The sequence below is a fragment of the Bison bison genome, unplaced genomic scaffold (genome assembly GCF_000754665.1).
Source record: "Bison bison bison isolate TAMUID 2011002044 unplaced genomic scaffold, Bison_UMD1.0 scf7180017864183, whole genome shotgun sequence".
Lineage (NCBI taxonomy): Eukaryota > Metazoa > Chordata > Mammalia > Artiodactyla > Bovidae > Bison > Bison bison.
The window spans coordinates 8,624,196-8,639,386 of NW_011494755.1; the positions used below are offsets into that span (position 1 = coordinate 8,624,196).

Here is a 15,191-nt window from a genome sequence, read left to right on the forward strand (position 1 = left end):
CATCAGTTCAGTTGCTCAATCGTGTCTGACTCTTTTGTGACCTCATGGATTGCAGCACGCCAGGCTTCCCTGTCCATCACCAACTCCTGGAGTTCACTCAAACTCATGTCCATCGAGTCGGTGATGCCATCCAACCATCTCATCCACTGTCTTCCCCTTCTCCTCCTGCCTTCAATCTTTCCCAGCATCAGGTCTTTTCTAATGAGTCAGCTCTTCGCATCAGGTGGCCAAAGTACTGGAGCTTCAGCATCAGTCCTTCCAATGAATATTCAGGACTGATTTCCTTTAGGATGGGCTGGTTTGACCTCTTTGTAGTCCAAGGGACTCTCAAGAGTCTTCTCCAACACCACAGTTCAAAAGCATCAATTCTTTGGTGCTCAGCTTTCTTTACAATCCAACTCTCAAATCCATACATGACCATTGGAAAAACCATAGCTTTGACTAGATGGATTGTTGGCACAGCAATGTCTCTGTTTTTAATATGCTATCTAGGTTGGTCATAACTTTTCTTCCAAGGAGCGAGCGTCTTTTAATTTCATGGCTGCAGTCACCACCTGCAGTGATTTGGGAGCTCAAGTAAATAAAGTCTCTCACTGTTTCCACTGTCTCCCCATCTATCTGCCATGAAGTGATGGGACCAGATACCATGATCTTAGGTTTTTGAATGAGTTTTAGGTCAGATTTTTCACTCTCCTCTTTCACTTTCATCAAGCAGCTCTTTTGTTCCTCTCTGCTTTCTGCCATAAGGATGGCATCATCTATATATCTGAGGTTACTGATATTTCTCCTAGCAATCTTGATTCCAGCTTGTGCTTCATCCAGCCCTGCATTTCACATGATGTACTCTGCATATAAGTTAAATAAGCAGGGTGACAATATACAGCCTTGATGTACTCCTTTCCCAGTTTGAAATCAGTCCATTGTTTCATGTCCAGTTGCAACTGTTGCTACTTGACCTGCATACAGATTTCTCAGAAGGCAGGTAAGGTGTTCTGGTATTCCCATCTTTTGAAGAATTTTCCACAGTTCGTTGTTATCCACACAGGTTTCCCTGGTGGCTCAGCTGGTAAAGAATCCACCCTCAATGTGGGAAACCTGGGTTCGATCCCTGGGTTGGGAAGATCCCCTGGAGAAGGGAAAGGCTACCCACTCCGGTGTTTTGGCCTGGAGAATTCCACGGACTGTATATAGTCCATGAGGTTGCAGAGAGTTGGACATGACTGAGCGACTTTCACTTTCACTTCACTTTCCCTTTCTGTTAGAACCATTTGGTGATGAGGTGGTTTCCTTGCCCTTCAAGAAACAGAGTGGGCCCTAACTTAGTCTCTTCCTATTAATGGTGAAACAGGAGGGAGGGGAGCAAGGCACAACTTTGGGTGCTTTCCTGGTGGCTCAGACGTTAGAGTCTGCCTGCAGTGTGGGAGACTCGGGTTTGATTCCTGGGTTGGGAAGATCCCCTGGAGAAGGAAATGGCAACCCACTCCAGTTCTCTTGCCTGGAAAATTCCATGGATGGAGGAGCCTGGTAGGCCACATTCCATAGTATTGCAAAGATCAGACACGATTGGGCAACTTCATTCTTGCTTTTTTGATGATCCAGCAAATGTCAGCAATTTGATCTCTGGTTCCTCTGCCTTTCCTAAATCCACCTTGAACATCTGGAAGTTCACAGTTCATGTACTGTTGAAGCCTGGCTTGGAGAATTTTGAGCATTACTTTGCTAATGGGTGAGATGAGTGCAATTGTGCAGTAGTCTGAAAATTTTTTGGCATTGCCTTTCTCTGGGATTGAAATGAAAACAGCTTTTCCAGTCCTGTGGCCACTGCTGAGTTTTCCAAATTTGCTGGCATATTCAATGCAGCACTTTAAAAGCATTATCTTTTAGGATTTCAAATAACTTCTCCAGGTCTTCCCAGGTGGCATCAGTGGTAAAGAACCCACCTGCCAATGCAGGAGACCAAAGAGACACAGGTTCAATCCCTGGGTCGGGAAGATCCCCTGCAGGAGGACATGGCAATCCACTCCAGTATTCAGTCCATAAAAGTACCTCTTTAATGTCTACAGGATCCTTCTTGATACTGGTAACTTACCTTCTTTTTCTGTCTACTTAGAAGTTTATTAATTTTACTGATCTATTAAAAAGCAGCTACTGCTTTCATTATCCTCATTTTCTTCATTCCTCTATTTACTTGGGGTTTAATTTGTCCTTCTTATGCTACACTTAGAAGCTTATTCATTTTACACATTTTCTCCTTTTCTAATAAAACATTTAAAGATGTAAATTTTCTCCTAAGAACAGCTCTAGCTGAATCCTATAAACTTTAGTAAGCCATGTTTTCCTTTTAATTCACTTCAAAATATCTTCTAATTTCCGTGGTGTTTTCTTATTTGATCTATGGATTATATGTTACTTTTTTTTTAATTGTTTTATTTATTTTCTGCACAGGCACATGTGATAGAAGGGACCTTTTTTTTTTTTTTTTAAAGATAACTCATACAACCACTGATTGATTATACAGAGCCATTTCTCAGTCCTCTTTTCTTTCCACTTAAGAAAATTAAAATGTATCATGATGAGAATGATTAATGCCAAAACAAGATTTCTGGCTTATCATTTAGGGTACAAATACACACTTCATTGCTTGACATTTTATTGAATGCTAAGCAAGACTAAGCATCTCTGCCTTCGTTGTACAGAGCTGAAGCAGAAAGGCAGGGAGGGGGAGACAGCACTATTGTCCTTGGCGGGGAAGATGTAAGCCCCTGTTGTCCTGTCTCGTTGAGGGGAGGCTAACCCATGTTCTGCCGGTTGCCATAGCCTCTAGGATGGGTGTCCTTCCAGTCATCCCACTCGCGAGCTCTGCACACTGCCTGCTCATCATCCTCTTCCTCCTCATGCTCCTGATCTTCTTGTTGCTGAGCTGCCCTTTTGAACTCTGACATTGTCGTGGCTATTCCCTGATCTGGTAACGCTCCAAATTTCCGATGCTGTTCATACCAGTCATTCACTGTCATAGATGCCAGACTTGGATAACCAGCTCCAAATACTTTGGCTTGGGCCATGTTCTGAGTGAGAACAAACGGTTTCATTGGAGGCCTGTCCTGATGAGATGACTGAGAAGTTGATGCCTCATGTGTGGAGTCTTTTTCTCTCAAGATCTTTATCTCCTGGTCAATGCTCTCAATCTCTTCTAAGCTGATACCAATCCACCTTCGAAGGTGAAGGAGGTAATATTCACGAACATGCTCGTCATCTGCTTGACCACTTTCCACAGCAGATTTCAGTGCAGACAACCTATGCTCCACCTCCTTCTTCTGCTTGTATCTCTCTTTTTTAGCCTGTCTCTGAGATGCCATAGCAATGATGCTAGGATAGGCCATGGAGGAATTAGCAGTGTTATTTCCAGCTAAGTTGGTCTTGGTTTTGGGCAGCTCAAACTTTGCCACGTGATAGTACTGGCACTGAGTTAAGAAGTTTAAGAAGTGTTCTCGAGCCCACTGCAAATGATCTAGACGCTTGCTGGGACTGACTTGTTTCATGGTGAACGCTCCTTGAAATGCTGGCACCATCAGGTATTTCAGGTCAGTGGACGCGATCTCCTCCAAATCTTCATTTTGGCTGAACAAGTCAAGCTGTGACAACATTTCAGCAGCCTTCTTCAGGAGATCCAGTCCCTTGAACACCTTATCTTGGATTATTTGGGAGCTGGTGGGTTCAGCTGCGATTTCCACTTCATCCAAAAGCTGCTTGCTGGTTTCGAACAGCTCGGGGAGCCGCGGGAGCAGTAACTCGTCTTCAGCTGCTGCCATCTTAGGGAAGGAGGAACCCCAAATTTATTTTTTAATTGAAGGATAATTGCTTTACAGAATTTTGTTGTTTTCTGTCAAACCTCAACATGAATCAGCCATAGATAGACATATATATGTATGTATACATATATACATAGGGGAGGAGAGGGTTAGATGTATGGAGAGAGTAACATGGAAACTTATATTACCATATGTAAAATAGATAGCCAATGGGAATTTGCTGTATTTCTCAGGAAACTCAAACAGGGGCTTTGTGTCAACATGGAGGGGTGGGATGTGGAGGGAGATGGGAGACAGGTTCAAGAAGGAGGGGATATATGTATATGTATACCTGTATATGTATAGTTTCTTTTCCTAAGCAATTGGAGATTTCTTCTCAAATATCTGAGTATTATTTTTTAAAATTTCTAGTTCTAATATAACTCTAATACCTAATTTTAATGCACTCATATTTAACTGAGACCTATTTAAGGACCCAGCATATAGTCTACCTCGCAGACCACTTCATGTGAACCTGAGCATGTATCCTGATAGTGCTGGGGAGACTATTCCATTGTCAATTAGGTCAAGCTGGTTGAGAGTACTGAAAACTTCAGTATTAGAGGACCTACAGACTTCTTTTAAAGGGTCACATAAATATTTTAGACTTCATGGGCCATACAGGCTCTGACCCAGCTATTCATCTCTGCAGTTATAAAATGAAAGCAGTCAGAGGTAAGATGTAAACAAGTAGGCACGACTGTGTTCAAATAAAACTTTATATACAGACAATGAAATTTAATTTCATGTAAGTTTCACAATCATAACAAAATATTCTTTGTGTTTTTCACCATTTAAAGTGTAAAAATCAGGGACTTCCCTGGTGGTTCACTGGTTAAGATTCCATGCTTTCAAGGTAGGGGTCTCCAGGTCAATCCTTGGTTGAGGAACTAAGATCCCACATGCTGTGCCATAGGGTCAAAAAATAACAATAAAAAAAATTTTTAATGGAATAATATGAGGTATATAGTTTATTTTTTTATGTAAAAATCAGTCTCAGTTCATGGGCAATACAAAAATGAGCAACTGGAATGGATCTGGCCAACAGGAGAATTTGCTAACCCTGTTCTGTATCCTTACTAATTTTTATGTACTGGGCTATCAATTACTGAGAGAGGAGTATTGAAATCTCCAGCTATAATTGTGGATTTTTCTATTTCTTTATTTAGTTGTTAGTATTATGTATTCTGAAGCTCTACAATTAGGTGAAAAATATATATATGTATCAAGAAATATAAATAAATATATGGAATACAAAGTAATAAATGATAAATAAAATAGAATATAAAAAATAATCTTAAGAAAACCAGGACAGAAAGCAGAAACAGAATGAATATAAATAGAAAACAAATAGCAAGATGACAAACTTAAACCCAACCATATCAATAATTATATAAAGTGAAAATGGCATAAAGATTCCCATTCAAAGGCAGAAGTTACAACAGTCTGGATAAAAGCAAAATTCAATTATATGGTGTGAATAAGAAACTCATTTTAAATATAAAAATCTCAGGTTAAAGCTAAAAAGACGAGTAAAGAGAAATATGTAAACACTAATCATAAGAAAGATAAAGTGGCTGTACTAATATCAAAGTAGACTTCAGGAAAAGAAATATCACCAGGGATAAAGAAAGACACTTCATAATGATAAAGGGATCAATTTATCAAGAAAACATAATACATCACACATAAAGCATGCACATAAATGGCAGATAACCTCTGGTTTTCAATTATGTTTACTTTTTTGGTTAGTTTTTTTTAAGTGATTACTCTGGAGTTTAATCAACAATAAGTTTCTTTAACTTACCCCAGTCTACCTTAAAATAATACTATAATACATAGGTATTATGTAAGAACTTTTCAAAGTATACATCTGTTTCTCTTATCATACATATTCTTTGTATTACTGTCATATATTGTACTTTTCACATTTGCTACAACCCCCCCAACTATATTAATTTTATCTTGCTTTAAATAATCAATTACCTTTTTTCCTTTTTGCATCTTGTTTTAATCACTTGTATCTTATGGAGCTTTCCATAGAGAGCATTCTAGAGTTTTTTTCAAAAATTTTTTACTATGGTATAATACACATAAAATCACTATTTTTAAACACAGAATGCAGTGATGTTAAATACATTCATAATGTGCAACTATCACAACCATTCATTTCCATAACACTTTTCACCTTGTGTTGATAAAACTGAAATTCTATATCCATTAAATGAAGCTCCCTAAACCCTCTTCTTCCAGTCCCTAGCAACCACCATTCTACTCTCTCGCTCTAAGATTCTGTCTACTCTAAGTATTCTTTCTCATTTCTTTTTGAGCATATTAGATAGCTATTTTCTTTATGGTTACCATGGGGATTACTTTTAACATCCTAAAGTTATAACACTCTAATTTGAATTTAGTCCGGCTTAACTTCAATAACATACAAAAACTCTGCTCCTTTATAGATCTGTCCCCACCTCTTTCCACTATTACCACAAAAAATAGATCTTTAAACAATGTGTGCCCAGAAAAACAAACTAACAATTCATTTAAATGTTATTAGTCTCCTAAATTATGTAGAAAACAAAATGTGGAATTACAAACCAAGTCACTTAAGAACTTTAGATTAATAATAAAAAAAAGTGTATTAGGCCCTTAAATCTGCAGAGAAGAAAAAGTGGATTACAAACCACTGTTTGAATGATATAGGCTTTTACAGTGGCATTCACTGAGATCTTTACTTCCTCAAATAAATGGCTTTGAGCTACTGTCTACTGTCTTTTCATTTCACCCCAAGGGACCCCTCTGAATATTTCTTACAGGGCAGATCTAGTTAAGTAATAAACTTTTTCAGTTTTTACTCATCTGGGAATGTCTTAATTTCTCTCTCACATTTGAAGGACAAATTTACCAAACATAGGATACTTGGTTAACAGTTACATTCTTTTAGAACTTTGAATATATTGGCCCACTGACTTTTGTCCAAGTTCCTGAAGAGAAATCTGCTCATATTCTTATTAAGGATCCCTTGCATGCGATGAGTCGATTCTCTCGCAATGCTTTTTGGATTTTCTCTTTATCTCTGACTTCCAAAAGTTTGATTTCAAATGTGTCTCAGTGTGGGTCTCATCAAATTCATCTTACCTGGAGTTCATAAAGGTTCTTAGATGTTTATATTCATATTTTTCATCAAATTTGGTATTGTGGTAATGCTGGAAATCAGATTCTTCCCTTTTCTCAGGGTTTTCTTGTCTGTGTTATTGTTTTTCTGATTCTTTTGGACTGTCTCTATGCCAAGAATAAGCTTGAGGTGTAAATTTAAGTCCCTCTCAAGTGTCTTCTGAGCCTTTTCCTGGGCATGCACTAATACTTTCTAATTTTCTCTGTAGATGCAGTTGTTTTTTTAATGTCCTAGTCTTTAATATTTGCTTCCCAAAAGGGGGTAGGGGAAGGAAAATGAAGGGGAGGAAGGTGTAGAAAACACCAACCCTTTATATCCTCTGAAAGTCACATGTACTGAGGGTGAGAGGTGCTGACCAAAGGGAGAGATGCAAGAAGAATGGCTGCCTGCCTCTTCGCATCTATGTGATCAGAAGGAGCAATCAGAGCACAGATCCTTGAAGCTTTTGCCCACCCTGGCTCTTATTTGTAAGCTGCTCTGGAACTCACACAGCTGCCTGCCATGTGACTGAGGGTGAGGGATGGTAGCTGCTACTGTGCTGAGAGCTAAAATTGACCATAATTAACCACAGTTTACCTTCCAAGTCTTCCCCTGGAACTCGCAGGCCTTCAAAAGACTCCAGAGTTCCAAATTAGTTACAGGCAGATTCTGCCAGCCCAATTGTCATTTAGGTAGAAAGACTGCTGGTGCTTCTTACTCTACCACCTTTCCAGAATCCCTCAATTATCTTTGAACTTAACCAAAAACATGAGGAAGAAAAGTCACATATCCACATATTTACCACTTTGTGTAGACCCAAATTTCCACCTGGTATCACTTTCCTCAAGTCTGAGGAATTTCCTTTTCCATTTCATAAAATTTAAGTCTGTTACTAACAAATGTTCTCAGCTTTTGTGTGCCTCAAAAAAGCTTTAACTTTTATTTTTGAAAAATATTTTAACGGAACATAGAATTTCGGTCTGATTGTTATTTATCTTCAGTACTTTGAAGATGTTTCTCCATTGTCTTCTGATTTGCACCATTTGGGGGCAAGAACTCTCGTTACTCTTATCTTTGTTTCTCTGAAAAATGTGACTTTTTTCCTTCTGGCTACTTTTAAGATTTGTTCCGCATTCCTGGTTTTCAGCAATTTGATTATGATGAGCCTTGGTGTGGTTTCCACTGTATTTATCCTGCCTGTGGTTCATTGAACTTCTTGGATATGTGGGTTTACAGTTTCCACCAAATTTGGAATATTTTCAGTCATTATTTCTTTAGACATATTGGTTTCCCAACCCCCATCTTTTCTGGGACTTCAAATATACATATGTTTAGAACCACTTTACTTTGTTCTACAGGTTACTAAGGCTCTGATTTTTTTTTTTTTTTTCAGTTTTTTTTGGGTCTGTGTTTAGTTTCTACTGTTGACTTTAAATTCACTGATTATTTCTTTTATAGAATATTAGTGCTGTTAAAGCCATGCCTGTTTCTTTTTAGATGCTATATTTTTATCTCTAGAAGTTACATTTGATTTTTATTTTCTCCTTGTTGGTATTTTCCTTTAAATCCTTTCCCATACTTTAGTAACTATTCCAAAGTCCAAATCTGCTAATTTCATCATCTGTCATTTTTTAGACCTGTTTCTGTTGACTGATTTTTCTTCTAGCTACAGGTCACAATTTTGTGGTTCATTCCATGTCTGGCAATTTTTGGTTGAATGCTCAACACTGTGAGCACCAGTATTTGTTTCATTCCTTTAAAGTGCCAAACTCCTTTCTGGAAAAAAGTTACTTTCAGATCAGCTAATTGTTTTATAGCTTGTTTTTAAGTCTTTTTAGGGTGGGTTTAGAATAGTCTTTATGGTAGAGCTGAAATATCACCCCTACTGGTCAGGCATGTACGGCTTAATATTCAGCAATAAATTCAAAGGCAGATTTCTGGAGCATTTTTCTCACAGATGGAAACTAGTACTCCTATAGGCAGAAAGATAATAGAGGAAAACTCATGTAGAAATGTAACACTTCCACTTATATCTTGTTAGACAGCACTCAATCACATGAACACACCTAGCTATAAGAAGACTAGACAAGCAGTCATTTAATCTGGGTGACAACATGCCCTGATAAAAATTAGTGCTCTGTTGCTTAAGAAAACAGAAAGTATTGGGGCACACAATAAATAGTCTCTGCCATCATCGTAAGATTACATTTAGAAGGCAAAGCATATGATTTATGTAGACAAGTGTAAAACATTTGTCTACAGAGCCAGACCTCCTGGAATATGAAGTCAAGTGGGCCTTAGGGAAGCATCACTACAAACAAAGCTAGTGGAGGAGATGGAATTCCAGTTGAGCTATTTCAAATCCGATGATGCTGTGAAAATGCTGCATTCGACATGCCAGCAAATTTGGAAAACTCAGCAGTGGCCACAGGACTGGAAAAGGTCAGTTTTCATTTCAATCCCAAAAAAGGCAATGCCAAAGAATCCTCAAACTATTGCACAATTGCATTCATCTCATCCACTAGCAAAGTAATGCTCAAAATTCTCCAAGCCAGGCTTCAAGAGTACATGAACTGTGAACTTCCAGATGTTCAAGCTGGATTCCTTTCACTGACAGGATCACAACAAACTGTGTTTCCTAAAGAGACAGGAATACCAAACCACCTGACCTGCCTCTTCAGAAATCTGTATGCAGGTCAGGAAGGAACAGTTAGAACTGGACATGGAACAGACTGGTTCCTAATAGGAAAAGGAGTACATCAAGGCTGTATATTGTCACCCTGCTTATTCAACTTACATGCAGAGTACATCATGAGAAATGCTGGGCTGCAGGAAGCACAAGCTGGAATCAAGATTGCCAGGAGAAATAACAATAACCTAAGATATGCAGATGACACCACCCTTATGGCAGAAAGCGAAGAGGAACTAAAGAGCCTCTTGAAGAAAGTAAAAGAGAGTGAAAAAGTTGGTTTAAAACTCAACATTCAGAAAACTAAGATCAAAGCATCTAGTTCCATCACTTCATGGCAAGTAGATGGGGAAACAGTGGAAACAGTGACAGACTTTATTTTCTTGGGTTCCAAAATCACTGCAGATGGTGACTGCAGCCATGAAATTAAAAAATGCTTGCTCCCTGGAAGAAAAGCTACGACCAAGCTAGATAGCATATTAAAAAGCAGAGACATTACTTTGCCAACAAAAGTCCATCTAGTCAAGGCTACGGTTTTTCCAGTGGTCATGTATGGATGTGAGAGTTGGACTATACAGAAAGCTGAGTGCCGAAGAATTGATGCTTTTGAACTGTGGTGTTGGAGAAGACTCTTTAAAGTCCCTTGGACAGCAAGATCCAATTAGTCCATCCTAAAGGAAATCAGTCCTGAATATTCATTGGAAGGACTGATGCTGAAGCTGGAACTCCAATATTTTGGCCACCTGATGCAAAGAACTGACTCATTTGAAAAGACCCTGATGCTGGGAAAAACTGAAAAAGATCGAAGGTGGGAAAAGAAGGGGATGACAGAGGATGAGATGGCTGGATGGCATCACCGACTTGATGCACATGAGTTTGAGTATATTCTGGGAGTTGGTGATGGACAGGGAGGCCTGGCGTGCTGCAGTCCACGGGGGTGCACAAAGTTGGAAATGACCGAGTGACTTAACTAAACTGAAACTACAAAAATTTTGTGATGAAGACAGTATACAAAAAGATCTTTCAACACAGTACTATACATGGCTTTCCTTTAGCAACCCATTATTAATGTGATTTTTAAAATTATTTATGTCTTTGAAGAACTACTTAAGTATCTTACAATGGGATTAAACTCTTTAAATGAGCCCTAGAAACTTTCCAATAAAATTTGTTCAAAATCAATCAGAAATATTTATTCAAAGTAGTCAAGAATTAAGAGTAACATAATCTTTAGTTTTTGAAATTTTTAGAGAATTGCAAATATTGAATCAAGTATTACAAAAATATTTTTAATGTATAGGTGACCTAAAAAATAGAAGCAAAATTTTTAGGTACCAACATGCCAGCCCCTTAGGAGGCCCCCTTTCAGTAAAAGGCAAAGTAAAATTAGAAATTTTCCATCTACCACAGGTATTGAACAAGGAAGTATATGTCTGTTCAGAGATCTGAATGGAGAAATGTAAATACCCAGATTTTTACTTTCTCTTGTCTTCTGGTATGAATCCCCAAAGCAATATATTAGCATACACATTAGGGTGCGTTAGCAGGACTATACTGTGCTACGTGTGCACGCTCGGCTGTGTCTGCCTCTGTGCAAGTCCATATACTACAGCCCGCCAGGCTCCTCTGTCCATGGAGTTTTCCAGGCAAGAATACTGGAGTGGGTTGCCGTTTCTACCCTAGCAAATCTAGCAGAGCAAACACAAAAGATTCTCACAGAAGGAAAAATAGAATTTAGTTGAAGTTTATCTCATAACCAAAAATTATGAATCAAGTAAAAATAATATACCATAAGCAAAGATTAGCTGATACAAACCCCAGGAATATTAGCACCCCTAAGAACTCCATAATTGTAAAATCTGAGACTATAAAAATTGTTTTAAATAATTAAAAAATTAGGGGAAAAAACAATAGTGACCATAAAAAAAGAACATGATATTAAAAAAACAAAACTAGGTGGTCTTTAAAAAAACGCATCAAATGGACACAGAAAAATGAAAAATATATGCCTTGAAATCAAATACTCAACAGAAGGATTAAACAGCATACCAGACAAAGCTGAACACTGAGTGAATCAGAAAACCATTTCAAGGAAATTATCCAAAATACAGGACTTTAAGGAGAAGGAGGTGACAATGAATGCAAGAGGTTAAACAAATGCAGGACTAAATGAGGTGGCCCAAAACATGTCTAACTGGAGTTCCAGAAGGAGGCAATTCTGTGGAAAGTTGGGGTCACTACTAAGCAGGATAAATTAAAGTAAGTCTGCAGCAATGGTCTTCAACCCTGGCTGCACCTTACATGTATCAGCTGCTGCTGCTGCTAAGTCGCTTCAGTCGTGTCCGACTCTCTGCGACCCCAAAGACGACAGCCCATCAGGCTCTACCTTCCCTGGGATTCTCCAGGCAAGAACACTGGAGTGGGTTGCCATTTCCTTCTCCAAAGTATGAAAGTGAAAAGTGAAAGTGAAGTCGCTCCGTCGTGTCTGACTCTTCGTGACCCCATGGACTGCAGCCCACCAGGCTCCTCTGTCCATGGGATTTTCCAGGCAAGAGTACTGGAGTGGGGTGCCATTGCCTTCTCCGACATGTATCAGCTAAGAAGCTTTAAAAACAGTACCTAGGCCTCTCCTTCCCCAACCAGCAATTTCAGAATTGGTGTGGAGTAGGTCAAGGTATCTGTATTTTCTTCAAAGTTTCCCAAGCTATTTTAGTGAACCCTCAGAGAACCAGCGATCCACACCCAGACATAGCTAGAGACACAGAACAAAATTAAAGAGAAAACTGTTAGAACAACTACAGAGAATTAATTCTATCTACACAATAATAACATAGGCTGACAAAAGGCTTCTCAACAACAGAGGCTAAAAGAATAATAAAACAGTACCTGCAAAGTACTAAGAGAAAATAACTGTCAACCTAAAAACACTGAACCTAGAATGAAACGGGATACAAGAGGAAATTCAAAACATAAAGACAAAACAGAGCAGACTACTGCTGCCAGATAAACTCACAGCTCATACATCTTTCTTTTCCTAAGTAATCAATCAATCCAGATGTCAGTCTTTCTGGTCATCTGTTCCAGTAGTTTATAAATATGATCAGACAAACTGACCTCGGTTTTAAAGTTAAAAGCAAACACGTGTCCCCCCCCACCACCCCCCGCCTAGATGTACCTAGCTCTAGGAGTAAGAGCCAAATTCTCCTTAAAAGTCTAACAGATCAAGAGGATAATCAGATTTTAGAACTTCAAATTCTAGTTATTTCCTTCATTCAGTAATTCTCTTTAAGTGTGGCTCCTCAAATGTCAGCATCATCATTCCTGGAACTTGTGGAAATGCAAAATTATCAGGACCCATCCTGGACCTACTGGCCTAGCAATTCTGAGGATGAACTCTGCAAATGTGCTTTAACACTCAGATGATTCTGAAGCCAAGTCAAATTTGAGAGCGCTTTCAGTCTCCTGCTCCTATTATCTACTGTTCACACTTTCACAAGAACAAACCCCCTGTTGCTGCCCCACCAACGAATCTTCTAGAGTAATGGTCCATGGCTGACCAATTCTCATATACTTTTAATCTCTTCACTGAATTTTCTTTTCATTTTTCTCTTAACTGTCACTTCTCTTATAGGGGTTCTCACAGAAAGGTTGTTCACTCTTCCAAACATCAGTGTCTAGAAGGTGAGGTCCACTCTTCTCTAACTTCCTGTAACTCCAAAAACCTTTGGATAAGAAAAATCTCGTCTTTTCTGAGACTCTCTACTCTCATGGCTTCCACTGTTAAGTGGCTGTGATATAGATTTCCAAATGTCTCTTACGATGCTGAAACCAGAAGAACCCACTACCTACCTGACACTTCCACCTGGATGTTCCCAGAGGAACCTCAAATCAATGTATGAAATCTGAACATGCTATGTTGTCCAACCCTATTTTTTCTGTATTTTCTAAAATAAATGAAGGCACTACAATTCAGCTACACAATTATCCAAATCTAAAATCTGAAAATCATTAGTGGAATTCCTTATTCAAACATTCAACTAATCACCAATTACCATCAATTTCACCTATGTTCTCTAATTCTCTCCATCACAACTGCTACTGCTACAGTAGAAATCTTCCTCCCTTACCAGGATTTCCTGTACAGCAATAGCCTCCTAACTCCCTTGCTATCTCTTCAGTACTTCACTCCTCCAATTCATTTTACAGTCCTCAAATTTCAAGAACATTTAGTTTTAAAATCATGTGAGTTTATAAAATTTTAACTTAGTTTTAATACCTCTAAAGTCATCATCATTCAGTGCAAGCTTTTAAATCTAGCTCTTTTACTCAACAGTTCTAGATCACCAACTTATTGATAATTTATCACAATTATGTAACAAAGAATGCCAGTCAAAAATTAGATCCAAATTAATCCTTAAAATTTAAGGGTGCTGTAACTAGTAACTTCATCTATATGAACTTCACTGCCACAGATTTTAGTTTTTGTTATAAATAGTAGCACTTGATGTTATAAGATGAGCAAAATAAGAACACTGTGGAAAAAATGTTTGAAACCCAGGGAAGAAAATTCTCAAATTTTGAAAAAAAAAATGAAAACTCACCGTATACACCTGCAGAAGGAGTGGAATTGTTCATGGTAAAAGGTCCGTTAATGATGCCAGAAGAAAGAAGCTCATCAGACCCCCGCTGAAAAGCAAGAGCAATATTGTGTTAATAAAAATGAGTCTCTGATAATGATCCATAAATTTACTACTAAAAATTTTAAAAGCTAGTACTATTACTTAAATCTGATTATCACGGCATTTAAGGAGAACACCTCAAGAATCATAACATCTAAAGGCTGGAAGAGAACAGTAAAGGAAAATTATTGCACATCTACATGGTTGTTAACAATAAAAAAAAGAACTGCCATCACATAATTGGGAGCATAATCCTATAACCTTTTTTGATCAAACCCTCTGAGATGTTACAGCTGAAGTATCAAAAACCATATTCAGGGGTTGTATCCTAATTATTATTTTTGCAGTATACTTTTAAGTATATTTAGTGTATTTTAAACACAATTGGTATATTAAGCATGTTAAGTTTTTTAGTATGTTTTTAAGCATTTGCATGTGAATAATTTGTGCAGCACTCCCTTTTTCAGACATATATATAAAAATATATATATACTTTCTCATGATATATATATTGTATACATATATTCTTAAAAGTTGAACAAAAAGATGTAATTTATTTCTATATTGGCCAAATCCTTTAAATAAGTGATTTTTCTTCCATTATTCCTTAAATGGTCTTTATTGTGTATTATTTCTTAAATAACTACTCTTTTAAGTAATTTAGACTTTTTTTCAGGTAAGAGCTTGACCAATTTCAAAGTTGAATTATCAAAGCTAAAAGGTAAGTGAGCGGGCCTAGCCTTTTCATTGTAACCATGAGGTCTATTACCAAGATTAAAACATTTATATATAGGAATGACAATAAGCAACATGTATAAATT

General features: G+C 37.9%; 2 protein-coding genes across 4 annotated transcripts in view; both read right to left on the reverse strand.

Annotated features, from left to right (window-relative positions):
- Positions 1–15,191, reverse strand: part of PTBP3 (polypyrimidine tract binding protein 3) — a 90,639-nt gene that overhangs the window by 54,737 nt on the left and 20,711 nt on the right. For 2 of the 3 annotated variants that reach the window (XM_010843581.1, XM_010843582.1), the window contains one exon: positions 14,293–14,377. In XM_010843581.1, coding sequence (XP_010841883.1) covers positions 14,293–14,326 — 34 coding nt within the window. In that variant the 5' untranslated portion in view covers positions 14,327–14,377. Of the gene's footprint in view, positions 1–14,292; positions 14,378–15,191 lie in introns of those variants that run through there. The other variant, XM_010843584.1, reaches the window with a different exon arrangement.
- Positions 2,434–14,377, reverse strand: IGBP1 (immunoglobulin (CD79A) binding protein 1). Its single transcript, XM_010843580.1, has 2 exons — positions 14,293–14,377; positions 2,434–3,809 (listed from the first exon to the last, which is right to left on the reverse strand). Exon 2 carries the CDS (start codon positions 3,807–3,809, stop codon positions 2,790–2,792), a length of 1,020 nt encoding a protein of 339 aa, XP_010841882.1. The 5' UTR covers positions 14,293–14,377; the 3' UTR covers positions 2,434–2,789.